The sequence below is a fragment of the Chinchilla lanigera genome, unplaced genomic scaffold (genome assembly GCF_000276665.1).
Source record: "Chinchilla lanigera isolate Chin_1 unplaced genomic scaffold, ChiLan1.0 scaffold00026, whole genome shotgun sequence".
NCBI lineage: Eukaryota > Metazoa > Chordata > Mammalia > Rodentia > Chinchillidae > Chinchilla > Chinchilla lanigera.
Window position 1 is genome coordinate 9,476,766 of NW_004955427.1, and position 16,540 is coordinate 9,493,305.

General features: G+C 37.8%; 2 protein-coding genes across 8 annotated transcripts in view; one reads left to right on the top strand and one right to left on the bottom strand.

Annotated features, from left to right (window-relative positions):
• The window catches only part of Kiaa1524 (KIAA1524 ortholog), a 32,628-nt gene extending 28,664 nt beyond the window's left edge, over positions 1-3,964 (bottom strand). For both annotated transcript variants that reach the window (XM_013515128.1, XM_005386362.2), the window contains exon 1: positions 3,837-3,964. In XM_013515128.1, the coding sequence (XP_013370582.1) occupies positions 3,837-3,938 (102 nt within the window). In that variant the 5' untranslated portion in view covers positions 3,939-3,964. The remainder of the gene's footprint in view (positions 1-3,836) is intronic.
• A 466-nt stretch (positions 3,965-4,430) lies between these two features.
• Positions 4,431-16,540, top strand: part of Dzip3 (DAZ interacting zinc finger protein 3) — a 90,288-nt gene continuing 78,178 nt past the window's right edge. For all 6 annotated transcript variants that reach the window (XR_001234381.1, XM_013515123.1, XM_013515125.1 and 3 more), the window contains exon 1: positions 4,431-4,519. The gene's annotated coding sequence lies outside the window, so the exon portion shown is untranslated. The remainder of the gene's footprint in view (positions 4,520-16,540) is intronic.

Consider the following 16,540-nt stretch of genomic DNA (forward strand, 5'->3'; position numbering starts at 1 on the left):
TGCTTCTATTTAATGGGCTGACAAACTTTTGACTATCAAGCAATACTTACCTTCCACACTGTACTGAGCACTACATGAAGCGGTTAAAAACCTGCACCTTACTACCAACATTGACTTTGCAAATAAATTATAGTTCCCTCGTTCCACCGACTTTGGTGGAAGAGAATGCAAAATAAACTCAAAGGCTAACTCTACAACTGCTCCTTTTCAGAGATAAAAGCTGAGCCCCAATGTTAAGGGATTATAGAGAAATAAAGTTAAAAAAATTTTAAAGTAGCAAAAATAGGCATTTAAAGTTTTTATTTCTGTTTATTGTATATTTTTACTCTTTTCTTACACCTGAGACAGATAAAATAAGAGTATAAATTTGGGATTAAAAGTCAAAACCAGTTGGCAGAAAGCAATAATTTTCAAAATGCTTTACAAATATACTACTAAGCAACTTTTTCTATAAACATAATTGCCACTAGTTATTTTAGAATTAGACTAAACCTGTCTGAAATACTTCAAAAGATCAGGCCTAAGGAGAGTTCTTTAGCATCTTTCTAATCTTTCTTTTCTGAGTCTTTCATTATCTCACCCACATCAACTTTTTGTCTAAAGCTTTGCTGATAAATTTTACACTATCTGTTCTCAAGGAGTAAGTATTTTAACATTACTTAAGTAAAAGTCTGTAAGTTATAATACTGATAATGATTATTTTAGGGTAGAGAACCTTCTGAATGAACACTGCTGTATCACCTATTGGTAAATGTACCCTACAGAAAATTAAGACATTTTCTGTTTTAAATGTGATTCCCCTCAGGACTAGACCTAAATCACCATACACAAGTAGTCTAACAAGTAAAAATTATTCAGTACTGTGCAAGGTAAAAATTTACAAATTTGCTTTCTAAATTCTCCCTTTACTCACAAACAGTGCATGTTTTATTACAAATAGAATTTAACAACTAATACTTACACAGCACTTATTCCGGCCCTCGCACTGATTTAGGTACTTTACATATAATAATGCTTTTCTTCTTCATTACTCTGTAAGGTAGGTGCTATTAATTTTGTTTTGTGGATGAGTAAATTGAGGGACACACTGCTGACATAAGGGCACAACTGGGATTCACACCCAGGGAGCTTTGTTCCTGAACCTATGCTTTTAATCACTAGTCACAAGATTAGTGGTATAAAAAACACCATCAAGAAACAGCTGTCAATAAAAAATGCAAACCTCAAGTTCTGCACGGGTCTACAAGGACAAAGTATGGCAGCAGAACTTCAGAAGAATAAATAATCCCCTTTCACATGACACCCATTTCTACATCCTCAGAAGTTGCTCTCACAAGGTCTGCACAAAGACATTCACCAATGAAAATACAAATACTGCTCAACAAAATGCCAAAAATTAAGAACTGTGAAAACACCAAGAATTGGTTTGGATTAGTGATGGTAAATTTCATAGGCTATACTCTTTTGGTAAAATACTATAATGTTTTGGAAAATTTGTTTCAACTAAAACAATGTATGTGTATACCTTATTACTTAATGATTCCCCTCCTAGGTATATCAGAGAAATGAATGCATATATTCATCAAAAATTATGAAATGTTTGTAAATTATGTTCATAATTCCATTCAGAGCCAGAAATAACTAATTTGTCTGTCTATCTACCTACTACCTACCTGTCTACCTATCTATCATAGACAGCTAAGCTAGATAAAAATATCATAGGCAGTCAGACAGGCTAGGCCCGCAAGGGAGTCAATATAGAGGTAAAAACACACTGCACTGTGGCCAGAAGCACATCTGTTGGAGGACAGGCCTCATGATAAACACAAAATGACCAGGTCTACATGCCTCCCCAAGAGAAACAATAAATTATATTACAGCTTTCATCCCGGTAGGTGGCCAGAACCTCCCGATTTGTTTTTTCCAAGAAAGGCCCTTGTTCTTTCCAGGTGCACTTGCTACCTGACCTGCTTGTCCACTGGATCGCTATTACCTAAGTGGCTATACTTGTAATCTTAGTGGTTGATCAGTTTTTTCCCCAGTTGTGCCCACCTGGTGATTTTGTACCTACCTTGTGATTTTGTTCTATGAAACTTCCTTTGTAAAATGGGGTCCACAGCAATGCACTTGGGATCCCTCCTCTGCCTCAGAAGGTATTGTTTATTCCCCAATAAATTTTCCTACTCTTAACCTCCCTTGTTCCCCAGAATTCATTCTTCAATTTTGGGGAACACGAACTCAGCGTATAGGGACATCTGGTAGTTTGGGTGTAACATTTATTTCCCTTATATCTAACTATATATAAACATGGAATAGAATAACAAGACTATGGATAAACTGTGGTAAATTCATACAATGGAATTCTATAAAATAAAAAAGAATGAAGTACTGGTATATGTACAACTTTAATGAATTTCAGATGATAGTGAAAAAAATGTACGTTAAGTTCCTCACTGAACTGTCTGGGACACTCAAAAAACCACTTGGGGTCTGGAAATGTTCTACATCAAGATTTGATCTCATGTATTTGAGGGTACATGTGTAAAAAAAAAAAAAAGCCGCCAAGCTCTTTGCTTGAGATTGACGTCATGTACTCAGTGTACACTCCCAATTACAAAAACGATGTAAAACAATTACAAAAACTTCAAGTCAGTGTTCTTCATATCTTAGCATTCATGGTAAAAGTCTTATGTGAAATCCTTTGAAAAGTTTAGAAATACAGTACTGATGGGTCAGACATTTATTCCCAAATTGCTCTGAAATTTCCTCACAACTCAAAATCCAGAAAACACCTGTTTATGTTTCAGATTAGTATTTCTAAAATGCTTTCCTCCTAATTCTAAAATGAAGATTCTGGCTCTTGGAATCCTAAATGTTTTATCCTAACTGAAAAGTAGCCTTAAGGATTTATTACTACGTTTGCAGGGTCTTTGCTAGGGCAATGATTGAAAAAAAGAAGACAGTATTCAGAGGTACCTAAAGTTGTGAAAAACAGCAGTAAACTTAAGAGAGCAAGGCCACACTTGTTACATCCCATTTTCTCTAAAGGCCAGTGCTGCTGTAGCACTCGCCATCATCGGAATACTGATTACTGTGCAGGTATTCCGCTAATCGTCCATTTGCATTTTATCATACAGTTAATATAACAAATGGAATACACTTTAAAATTCTGTTTTATGTTAACAAACGGAAAGCTGCGACCATGAATTAAAATGAACTTTGGTTGAACTTAAATTTTTAATTTAAACTGAGATTAATGTTATTTTAAATCGTAGGAACACGTTACAAATGTCAGGGGGAGATTTCGACTAAAATAGAACGGTCTAGACAAAACCACCAGGACCTAAGAGAAAAAAAAAAAAAAAAAGAAAGTAATCCAATATTTTAGGATTAAAACTACGTGAGCAATATATTTTTGGTAAAGAAAAATAGACCACCAGCGAGGGTGCTGGTCTTAACCCAATGAAAGTTGAAAAGCCATCCTCCTGTTCAACGCTAGTTCAAACAAAAACTGACATTGGGAACTGCCTACGAGCAGAAGTTTTCAACCCGCCTCCTCGCGACCTCGGTAGCGCAATCACTGTATACTAGAGGGCTTTGGCTGTCGAAAGAAAATAAAAACACAGAAACAAAGCATGAATCAAGGAGAAAAAGGCGGCCCCGAGCTCTCCCCACCTCTGGGAAACAAAGCCCAACTCTGCCCGCCCGTCCCACACTCTCCCGCAGTCTCCCCCGGAAGGGGACAGCCCAGGGGCCGGGGCGCCCCTCCTCGGCCACGCGGGGAACTGACCACTAAGGGAAAGGCCCGCTTCGTCCCGAAGGCCCAAACCCCTCACCTCCAAGTGCCGCAGAAGCTGCGTGGCGTTCGCCTCTGACTTAACGGCTTTGTACTGACTGATGGTCAAGAGCAGAGACTTCAAGCAAGCGGTGGAGTCCATGGGAACAGGTGCCCGCCCCGCCCGCTAGGGGACACCGGTCGCCGGCTCGGGCCTCCAGCTTTCGCCGCGCTTTTTTGGATTTTTTCAGCCCCACCCCTTCCACCGCTCCTCCAACTTCCGGTTCCGGTTGGGCTCCGGAAGTTCCTAGACGGCCTGGGGGACCCCGCGGGATGACGCGCTGGGTGGGGCGGGGGTCGCGGTGCTCTGTGGGTCTGTGAGGTGGGCCGCGAGCGCCCCTCCGGCCCCCAGTCTGAGAGGCCGCGAGGTTTCAGTTTGAGGGCCGCGAAGACGAGAGTCTCGCGAGAAACGCGATCGCGGCTCCAGCCGGGAAGGGCTGTGGAGACGGACGGGCTCGGCGTCTCCCGTGGGCTCGGCGTTCCTGTTCTCCTCGGCCCTCGCGCCGCAGGGCTGGGTTTTCCACTGAGCGTCATCCTTTACCCGAGAAATGGGCGCTTCCCCTTAGTGTAGACGCGCTGAGGACCTGTGGGAGGAGAATTTGGGTCCTAGATGTGGCGGCGGCATGGGCGGGGCCTCTTCGTCCTCCGTGTGCCCCTGGTGCCCGCGAGTGGGTGTCTCCTGAGGTGAGGCGGTGGCAGGCGGGGTTCTGCGGCGGGGCGCGCCCCCAGCCTCAGTGTGTGTGAGGGCCGTGTCTGTCCGGCGTGGCCGCGTTGTGCGTCCCCACGGCAGGACGTGGCCCCAGTTGTGTTTCTTGGTCGGAGATCGGGTGCGTGTGTGAGCGGTGAAGCGAGCGACTGAGTGGAGCTCTCGGCTGCATGTGTCGGGGAGACGAATAAAGGGTGTAAAAGCCGTTTGTGGACAGTAGCGCGTCAGGCCGTTGACGGAAGTCACCCACAGCTCATGCTCTGTCTGTTCTGGGAACGTGATTTCTGCATCCTACTTGTTTGAAAGGCTGAGTTTATTTTTAAAAATCAGTTTAAAATTAAAAGCTGAAAATAATTTAGCCAGTTGAAACATTCATGTAAAAGTGTGGGGGATACCTGAGGTTTTCATCTGTCGATTCGTGCTGCATTAACTATCGGAGATAAAATGAACTAAGGACTGCGTCCTGGCAGAAAGATTCCCTCGTATATCTCTGTAGCAAAGGAAGTGTTAAGAAAGGAAGTGTGACAGTACTTTAGGAGCTCAGGTAAATGAGAGGAGCCATCCGTGACGGCGTGGAGCCGAGTGCTTATAAATCTTGGGACGTTCTCAGTGCTTCAGTGTCATAAAGTAAAATCTCAGAGTAATATCTTTCTCATTCAATGAATAATTGGTTGAGATTATCCCAAGTGCTTGGCATTGTCCTGAGTACTAGAGATTCAATGAGTAAAACAAATCCTACTTGGTGTAGCACGTGCTAGCGGGAAAGCTACAAATTATAAGTAGGTAAGAACGTGATATGGAAAAAAAAAGTTATTCTAATGTTGATGATCAAGAAGGGAAATGAGAACGTCCGCATAGGCCTTCTCACTGAGTAATACCTGAAGAAATACTTAGAGGAATTGAGAAGATAGCCATAGTCTAGGGGAAAAGGGTTTTAGAGGGAATAGCAAGGACGGAGGCCCTAAAAGTGAGAGTATGACGGTCTGCCCGGAACAGCAAGGAGCCACATGGCTAGGAGACGGAGGATAAAAGGAAGAGGCAGTTAGGAGGTGTGGCAGCCCTGGCATGTGATTCCAGCGCTCTAGAAAGCTGAGGCAGGAGCGTCACAAGTTCAAGTCCAGATTGGGCATCTTAATGAGACCCTTTTCAAAACAAATAGGGAGTGGAGAATGTAGTTTAGTACGAAAACTATGGATTCAATCCCCAATACTGCAAAAGAAAAAATAAATTTTTCTGACATAATTAAACTGCCTCCATTATAATCATTGATAAGTGTTAAGTTTGTCAGTGTTAAACTTTTCACCTATTACAATAAGTGCAGCATTATCTTCGTTTTGAGCACCCAGCTCAAACCTGCCAGCTGTGCCATCTTTGGAATCTTGCATTTTAATTTAAGCAGTCACAAATTTTGCACTGCTTCTTTATTCACTTTAATATCATCTTTCATAAAAATTTTTCACCGTTTGAAACTGTCAGAAGCTCTGGCTGCTTTAGTCAGTGATACTTGTATGTCCTAATTTGAGAAACACAAAGCCATGCTCATAGTGCCCTGAAAGGGGGAAGAGACATTGAAGATGAAGCTAAGGCCAGATCACTGAAGGTTTTGAGCTGGAGTGCAGTGCTGACCTGTTTTTAAACTGGAGCCTGATTGATGTAGCTTGTGACTAGACTGATTACTTTTGAGAGAGCTAAGACTAGAAATAGGGAGACTCATTTGCTGGAGTCTATATAGGATATCTAGAAGAATTAAGTGGAGTTTGAAAAGGGATGAAAAATTTTGACAACGTTTTGTGAGATCACATGAGCCCCCCTTGCTGACTGAATGGGAAGAGGAGTGAGGTAAGGCATGAGTCTAGAAGAGATTCTGCGTTTCGAGTTTGTATGGTTAAGACAAGATACTGTGGTAGTTGATATTATTCCAGTGTATTTTATGTTCAGTGAAATTTTATATAGTTTGTCTTACTGTTTTAAACCATTCTCACTAAGTTTGTTCCTGGATATAATTCACTTTTTACTACACTAAGAAGACTTCTTTTTTTTTTTTTTTTTAAAATCAGATTTTGTTGTTACTCTTAAAAAAAGATACTGACTTTTGGTACTTTTCTCTTTTTTGTGTTTTTTGAGATGGTCTCACTATGCAGTTCAGGGTGACCTTGAACTCACTTTGTAGCCCACATTGGCCTCAGACTTGCAAGATCCTCCTGCCCCAATCTCCTGAGTGCTGGGATTACAGGTGTGCAGCACTACTGCCACCACACCCGGCTTTTGGTACATTTTAATCTCAGCTACTTACCAAAACTCTAAGAGTTTTATTTATTCCCTTAGACTTTCTACCTATATATCATCTGCAAATAATAATTTTATCTTTCAGTATTTGCTGTCTTTATTGCATTGTGGAATGCAATATGGAAATCTCTATGGAAAATCATACTAATGTGTGATTTATAAATTAATAATAATAATTGTATTTTAAAGAATTTTTATTAGTATCTACTTGTACATAATGCCTTCTTTCAATTATGGGGAGTTGGTACACATATATAACATATCTTAATTCTTCTGTATTTTAACACTTTGTTGGCTTCTGATATTCTTTATCATGTTTAGAAGATTCCTATCTATCTATCTATCTATCTATCTATCTAGGAGATGGGGGTCTTGCTATGTAGCACAGGCTGACCTTGAACTCTCTTTGTAGCCCAGGCTGGCCTCGAACGTACATAGATCCTGCCCCAGCCACCTGAGTGGTGAGATTACGGCATACACCACCACACCCTGCTATTTTAACCACTGCTAAAAAGTGTGAGATGTGCGCATACACTTTATTTTCTCCTTTAAAATAATGCAGTTGAATATTTTTTTGTTGTTCTTGGGATGATGATAATGATAGCTTACACTTACTGAGCACTTACCATATGCAAAGTGCAGTTCTTAGTCTCTTTGCCTTCTATTTAGTCTTTATAACAATCTCCTGATGTAGGTAGTATTATGATCACGATTTTACAAATGAGAAAACCCTAACAGAGAAAGGTAAAATAATTTGTTCAGCATCATACAGGAAGTAGTAATGAGCCCTGTGTCTGCTAGGCTGCCGGTCTTGATTTGCCATTATTTTTATTCAAGATTTAATGCTTTGGTTCCAGAGTCAAAATGTTGCCTTTTTTTTTTTAAACTCAAGTGCTACTCATTGTTTTGTATCTAGTTTTCCAGATAAGATGAAGTGGCATACATTTGATTTTACTGTTTCTTGAAGACCTGCCTGCTCAAGGTTCTTGAGTAAAAGAACGAAGTCCTTTGTAATAGCTCATTTAAAAATTCCTGGCCTTTCAAAAAATAGATACCATCACATTTGTGGAATAGATAGAATCTGTTTCCTGTGTTAAATGTGAAGCTGTTTTCTATGACAGAGGTGTCCACAGTGGTTTATGTACACCTTGGAGGATATGTGAAAATGTTTATTGAGGTATGGAAACAAATATTAAAACTCACCCATTTAACTTTATCTCGTTTTTTGTGGTAGTAATACTTGAGTAATAGATGAGTAATGCTGGTATATTTTCAGTGTATTCTCAAAATTTTACTGTTTTAGGAATATGTGATCAGAGAACTTCAGACTCTTACAAAAGTCTTCAATCTGGAGAGATCATTTGGATAGGGATGAATTATTCATTTCTGTACTACATATGCTTCTAAATTATTTAATTGAATGGAAAAACAGCAAAAACTAATGTTTTAATTTATTATGAAATATTGACATATAATTAATTACATTTACATTATAATTTGCTGATTACGAACACTGTAAGTAATTTTGTTTCTGAGTGTGTCTGTGCATATCACCCATTCCAGCTCATGCTTATGCATCAAGCTTAAGTAAAATCAAGTATACCACTAGAAGTAATGAGACATAGTGAAAAGAACATGATTTTGTAGTTGTTGAAATTTAGGGGTGTGAATTCCTGCTCTTACTGAATTTTTAGTCATGAGAAATCTTTGAAGTCTCAGCTTTATAATTGTATGTGTGTGTGTGTGTGTGTGTGTGTGTGTTGTATTTCTAGGATCAAACTCAGGGCCTCGTGCTAGTATTGGCTAACATTCCCAGCCCTGTTTTATAGCTTTAAAACTGTTTGTAGTAATACTTACCTTTTAGACTTAAGTGACTTCAGATGTTATTCATTGTGTATAGGTACTTAGCCGAGCGTCTGACACAGAAGCTGGTGAAAATCTTATGTTCAATAAAACCAAAGTTAATACACCCCATTAGTTTTCTGTGAAAGGAAAACTTCATACTCACAAGCTTAACCTGCCTTCTCACCTTGTTACAAATGTATGCCTTTCTAAGATAACAGCAAGCAGGCAATTTTCTTAATTTTTTTTTTTTTTTTTTGGTTTTTCTTTGGTACCGGGAACCGACCTTGCGCTTGCCAGGCAAGCGCTTTGCCGGTGAGTTAAATTCCCAGCCCCTTGCCACTATTTTTTGGAGGGAGGTATGGGGAATCAAACTCAGGACCTTGTCTTGCCAAGCAGGTGCTTGTGCTGCTGAGCTGTATCCCTGGCTACTATTTTCTAACTCTAAGGACAATGAAATATTTTAAAATTGCTGACAATACTCCACTTTTGGAGAATGTGCCTAGGGGTAGCATACACTTTTTCCAGTGGTTCCTTACTCATGAGTATTTGAAAGGAAGTAGTTTAATATCTGAAGGTGCTTTTTTTCAGAAAAATTATAAACTATCAGTACACATTGTAGGTGTATGCAACATTCAAAACAAATTAATATATATTAGATTTGCCTGTGTAAATCCAGAAGTAATTGGCTAGATAGTTCTGAATAGAATTAAAACCTTGCTTCTGTACTAATTTTGCTTTAGGCAGTTGTATTTCCAATATTGGTAGATTTGTAACATAACTAGGAATTTACGGGTATACGTTTCAAGGCTCTTCCTTCCTGACTTAAGATGCCAGATAGTATCAACAATAAGTATCCCTGACTTTCCAACTCAAGAAGAGATGTTATGGTCTCTTTTTGCTTATGGATAAGCAAGACTTCAGATGGACAGTGATCAAAATTTCTGATAACTTGCAGAGATTTTTCTAGGTATTACCATCAATTCTGGAGTTTGCCTGAGCAAATTACATTTATCTTCTGGGGGCAAATGGTTTGGCCATGTTTGTCTAGATAAATTTATTTTGTTACACAAATACAAAAATAGGACAAAATGGAAAATTAGAAAGCCAAATAATAAGTATATTTTGTTTTCTTAACACTACTAATACAAAATAATTGTTCATTTTATGGTACTTTTGTCTAACCTGAAGACTTTAGTTTTTTTTGTCCACTTGGAGCTTATTACCATAAGAGAAATAAAGACTTCGACAGTAGTAGAGCCATGCTACATCCATGCAACAGATTGAATTAGTTCCTCTCTCTCAGATTCATATGTTGAAATTTTAACCCACCAATGTAATGGTAACTGTCCACCAGGTAAATTAGGTCATGAGAATGGAGCCCTCATAGATAAAATGAATGTAAAAGAGACCTTAGAGACTTTTCTTCCCACTTTCCAACAAGTGGAAACACAGCAAGAAATCCAGAGTCAGCAATTTGCAAGCCAGGATAGGACTTTCAACAGAACTAAACACACTGTCATCTTGATTTCGGACTTCAGCCTCCAGAACTGTGAGAAATAAATTTCTGTTTTATAAGATATTGAGTCAGTGGTACTTCAAGCTCCACAGTGATAAAGCCAACTACCATTCTAAAAATGAAGAGTGGCTATTACTATTTGTATAGCAGACATAACCAGATAAATAGTTAAAATTTTGGTTGTAAGAAACGCCTATCACCGATTGAGTTTATACTTTATTCAGTATTTGTTGAAGGTATTTTCTTCAACCCTTGCAGTGACCATAACATCTCTTCTTGAGTTGGAAAGTCAGGGATACTGCTAAACATTCTAAAAGTGCATAGGAAATTAAAAAAAAAAAAAAATCTTTTGGTAAAATCCCACAGAAGTACTAATTATCAGTGTTATAATCTGCTTGTTCGAAGACTCTTGAACTTCTGGAGTATGTTTAATTTAATGTTGATGTATTAAATCTGTCTTTTACAAATAACAATCAGAATCAAGTTGTATGTTCAAGATTGTTTAATGCAGCTGGGCATGGTGGCACATGCCTGTAATCCCAGCACACAGAAGGCGAGGGCCTTTCAAGAGCTGCCTAGACTATACTGTGAGATCATGTCTCAAAACACCCAAAAAGAAAAAGAAAAAACTGGGGATATATCTCAATGCAAAGGCTCTATGTTCAACCCCTAGTACCATAATGAATGAATGAATGAATGAATGAATGAATAAAGATTCTTTAATGCAATATTGTCTATAATGACAAAACTTTCTAAAGACCTAGAGACAATGAACATTTTTATCATGGTTTAGAGACTGGCAGACATATGTGCTGATGGGAAAATGCAAGGTGTTAAACAGTGCACACTAAACTGCAATTTGTATCATCTGTAATATATTTGAAACTAATTCTTTGCCCCACTTTTTGAAATCTATTATTCTTTTCTGTACAATAGCATTTCCCTATCACAGTAGGGAATTAGAGGAAAAGTGATCTAATTTTGCTGTAAATCCAGTTGCATGATAAGGTAGTATAGGAACAGGTTTTATAGTACTTAATACAAAAAGATAATGTGCCAGGAACTGTTTACAACTCTGAAATTAGGTTTCATTGTTACCCCTGTGTTGCAGATAAAGATACTTTTTGTAGAGAATATTTGCTGATTTTATTTAAAATTCAAGAGCTAGTGTGTTTGAAAGCAGGGCTGCATATCCTGTCAGAATAACAATGTATTCTTTTAGACTAATTCCGAATATTCTGTACCCTTTACCAGGTATATGCAGCTTTTCAACTTTTAGCATTAAAAGAAATCTAAATACATATCTTCATCATTTCAAATTTTGTAATTGTTTTATTTTTGTATACATATGCTACATTTTATAATCAATCTTATTTTTTTCTTCCCTAGAACAATCTGCTCCATGTCTACTTAATTAAGCTTCTCAACTTACTTAACTCCGTGATTCTCAACCCAGGGCGCTTGTGTGTCCCACAGGATAATAGATGGTATCAAGAGATGTCTTCAGTAGCCACGGTGGGGCTGAGAGGAGTGGGGAAGTCAGGGATGCTGCTAAACATTCTAAAAATGCATAGGAAAACTTCTTATGTCAAAGAGATTTCCAGCCCTGAATGTCAGTGATAATTTTGAGAAACCTGGATTATTTTGCATTAAAAACTCATCAATAACTAAAATCCTTTTCTGAAAAGCACCAAATATAATACTTTGTTTTTAAGATGATAGTATTGGGAAAAATGAATTCTACCTTTATTATTATTTTCTTACTATTGATTATTTGATTCTAGGCATTGTATAATGTAAGCTTCAGAGTTGACAGGGATTAAAAATTGAAAGGATATATAGCTGACCATTGAAATGTGAATTTGTTGACAAATTAGGACTTCTAACTTTATCAGGTGTCTTAGACTTGATGAAGATTAGAGTGGAGTTTTACAAAAATGTGCCCATGTACGTTTTAGGGACATGAGAGTAGGGCCATAAATGAAATGTTTAAATGAATAATATATTGCAAACAAGAACTGTGACTGCTTTGATGTGCATAAATACACCTTTAAAATGGAAACACCACTTTTACAACTAAACAAAGTTTGTATAAATTGCAGTGAGTAAGAGGAAAAAGTGGAAACTGAGAGCTTAGAGGGAACAAGAAAGGTATTTTATGTTATGGCTGTGCCTTATTTTTCTACCAGTAAAACCTAGCTTGGAGATAAAATCAATTTGATGAATAAAAGTGTGTTGTAAATTGACCTTGAATTGCCCTCAGATGAACCAGGAAGAGCAGTTTCTCAGTTCCAGGAAAGCCTAGTAAATTTTGTTTCTTGGCTACGAGGAAAATCTATTGGAGTGACTGTAGTAAGGGAAATTAGAGTTACTTTTACTGGTATGTTAAGTCTGACTTTAAAGGTTTCCTCTACCCTCTTCTGTGATGTTAAGGACCTTTGAATTATTTCACAAGCACAGTGGTGACATTCCAGGGTGGGTGCTTCCTTTCCATTGCTAGGGGCTTAAGACTTCCTCAACACTGTCTGTAAAATGCTACTGCTGCTGCTTTTGCCAGTAGTTTTTGCCACACATACCTGCTCAGCTCCTAGGAAATGATGAACTGGATGATCCTCTCCAGGGAACCCTTTCGTCGCACAGGTTCACCTCAGGTTGTATTTTAATCAGGAGGCAGAAGAAAGCCATAGCCTTTCTTAACTCTTAGTTCTGAATATATGTATCTTTTGGTTTATTTTCACTGTTTTGTTTCTTAGCTGAATAGCTTAGCAGAGGTCTTCTGTCCTCTACTTTATAGCCAGAATGTTTCCCCCTTTTTTAATCTTTGCTGTTATCCGTGCAAACAGTTACTGATTAAAGAAGACTTTATAAGAGGGGGGAAGTCTCCATGTCTGAGCTTTTATATTCTGGAAATGAGAAGATAGTTTTGTTTAGAGAAGGGATGCCTCTGCATGCGATGACTATGAAGTAACATCTTAGCTGTTATTTTTTATTGAAATACTCAGGTTTATAGGAACCATAAAATAGAAATATACTGTAGCTGTGCCTTTTCCTGTGCAGGCATAGTGAGGACATAATACAAATCTGATGTGCTGTGAAAAACAAACAAGGTTTATCCAACCTTTCCCTGCTTTACTCACTACAGGTTGCACCTTCCATTGGTAGTTCAACAGAGAATGCAAATTTACATATGACTTTATAACTTTTCTTACTTACTGCTTTTTTAAAATAAGAGTAAAACAAGCTGGATATGGTGACGCATGCCTTGTGACCTCAGCTATTCGGGAAGATAAAGCAGGAGGATCACATGTTGGAAGCCAAGCTGGGCAACTTACCAGAACGCTGTCTCAAAATGAAATTTTATAGAAGGGCCAGGCGTAAAGAATGAAATCATATTATTTGCAGGAAAATGATTAGAACTGGAAGGTATCATGTCCAGTGAAATAAGCCAGACTCAGGAAGTCACAGACCTGATATTTTCTCTCATAGGAGAAACCTGTTTTTTAAAAAAGATTACATTGAAAGTAGAAGGGAGACTGTCAGAGAGACCTTAGAGAAAGGGAAGGAGATCTATAAAAGGGGAGGGAAGAAGGAGAGTTTTGACAAAATGTATCCATGTGTGAATATGCCAAAATAAAACCAAGTCTGTGTAACTTATGTGCACAAATTGAAACAAAAATTGAAAAAGCTGGGGAAATTAAGAGGTGTTAGAAAGTTACTTTGTTTTAATTGAGGAAATTCAGAAGAAAATCTGTGTCTTCATATTCATGTTTTAAATAACATTTGTGTTTGAAGTATGAACATGTTTTAAGTCACATTCGTGTTTGAAGTGTGAACATCAAATTTTGGAAGATTAATCTCTCAAGATTTTCTGAACCATTTAGTGTTTGTGTTAGTGACATATAGAATGCTGGTAGTATAGTTAGAAATACCTGTTTTGCAAATGACCTTCACAGGACTTCTTTTAGCCCTTATGCCAGAGCTGGCTTGCCCTCTACACTGTTCTAAGCTCACTAATAGGAAGTTGCTCAGATCTCAAGGGTTAGAAGAATTTATATCCTGCTATTATTTTTTTCTCTTTTTGTGTTAAATTGGTTATTTGTGCTCAACATCATATAAATATTCTTTGAGTTAATAGGATCTATATATATAGTGGATTGAACTGAAGGTCTTCTCATTGAACTAACCTTTTCCTTATTTCTGAATTCTTGGGTGGTTTATAGTTGATCTTAAAGAATATATTTTCTTGAATTGGGAATTATCTATGTTGAATTGCCTTTTACAAATGGGCCTACAAAATCTGTACCAATCTTATTTTTTGCATGTGTTTTAAATATGTCATTAGAGACCTAGGCATGTTACACAAGCTGGTAATACAGTCTGGGAGGCTGAGGCAGGAGGGCCATGTTGGAGTCCAGCGTAGGCAACCTAGCAAGGTCCTATTTCAAAGTAAAAGTTAAAAAACAGCTGAAGATGTAGCTGAGTGTGAAGGCCTTGGGTTTAATACCCAGTACCATTACCACCACCGTCTCCCCCACCTATCCCCCCCGCCAAAAAAAAGATACTAGAGAAACACTGCCTAGTTACTGAAATAGGAAAAAAACCAAAATATTTTAGTGGCTGCAAATGGGAAATGTTATGCAGTTTTATATTTGACAGTCAGGCCATGTAGACATGTTTTATTTATGTCATCGCTCTCTTTATTTCCTCATCGTTACTTCTTTTGCCCCAGAGTATTCAGTAATAGTTTTATATATGCTTGCTCTAACAGTTTCTGAATTTACAAAGGGAATCAGGAAGGGAAGCAGCCTAGCAGAAAGCATTGAATCTGTAATCTGGAGTGCTCAATAAAGATCAAATGGGACTACTTTTAAAAGGGTTATTCTTGAAATATAGATTCTATAATAAATAAATACATACTAAAGATACCCTAGTCTCTTTGTTTCTTTGGTGTTACCTCATTTTTTTTTTTCCTTTTCAGGAAACATCCATAAGATCCATTGATATTTGTACCAAAGAGTGTGTAAAAACTCTTCCCATCCATGCCTCCTATTTTATGGAGCTGTACAATCATTATTTTGGGGGAAAAGTGGCTGTATATTAGTTTTAGATTGAAGGAAATACAATAGTATTAAGATTGTGTTAATTTTGAACTCATAGACCTGTTTAGGAAGTAACAGTAAAAACCTTTAGGGACTCCGTTTAGTAGTATGAACCAAGAGGACTCAAATGTGCCTTTTAACCTAGAAACTCTACTTCTGAGACTTTTTAAAATCTTTTATTAGTATGTGTGTGCAGTACATAATGATTACATTCCATGGTACATGGGGAGTTGGTCCATGTATAACACATCTTAATACTTTGTTCATCCTTGTACCCCTACCTTCCATCTCTTGATGCTTTTCCCATTTGAGAAATATCTACTTAGCTAAAAACCAGCTAGCTATCTTTTATTTTTCTGTTCATTTATATGTGCAGTTCCTCATGTAAGAGAAGCCATTCATTATTTAAGCTTTTGTGTCTGATTTATTTCACTTAATGTGATGATTCAACGTGCATCCATTTTCCTATAAATAGCTCAAGTAGAGTCATCATTGTGTATAAATGGGACCCTTTCTCTCTCCATTGCTCTGTTAATGGACATAAAAGCCACTTCCAGGTTAAGCTGTTGTGAATTGTGCTGCTATTAATACGGATATGGATATATCACCATAGTATGATGCCTTTAACGCTTTTGGGAAGAAAGGAAATACCTGGGTTGAATGGAATTTCTAATTTTAATTCTCTGAGGAATGTTCCCACTGATTTTCATAATGGTTACACAATTTTACATTCCCATCAACAATGTAGAAGTGTTCTATTTTCTCCTGTAGCCTTGCCAGCATTTTTTTTTAATTGATTTCTTGATGGTGGCCATTCTTCCTGGGATAAAATGGAATCTCAGTGTTGTTCTAATTTGCATTTCTATAGTGGCCAGAGAGGTTGAAAATTTCGTCTTGTATCTGTTGGCCATTCATACTTCTGAGAAATGCCTCTTCATTTCAGTTACCCATTTTTTGTTTGAGCCTTTTATATTTTGGTAAGTGATCTAATTTTTTGAGTTCCTTATGTATTCTAAATATTGGTCTACTGTCTGAGGAGTAGCTGGCAGATATTTTTTGCATTCTGTAGGTTGTCTTTTTCACTCTTAGTTTTATCGCTGTGCAGAAATTTTTTTAATCTGTTGTGATGCCATTTGTTGACTTTTAGTACTGTTTCTTGAGCAACCAGTGTTTTCAGAAAGTCCTTGCCTCTGCCTGTCTGTAAGAGTTTTACCTATTTTATCTTTCACCATATTTAGATCTTTTTAAATTTT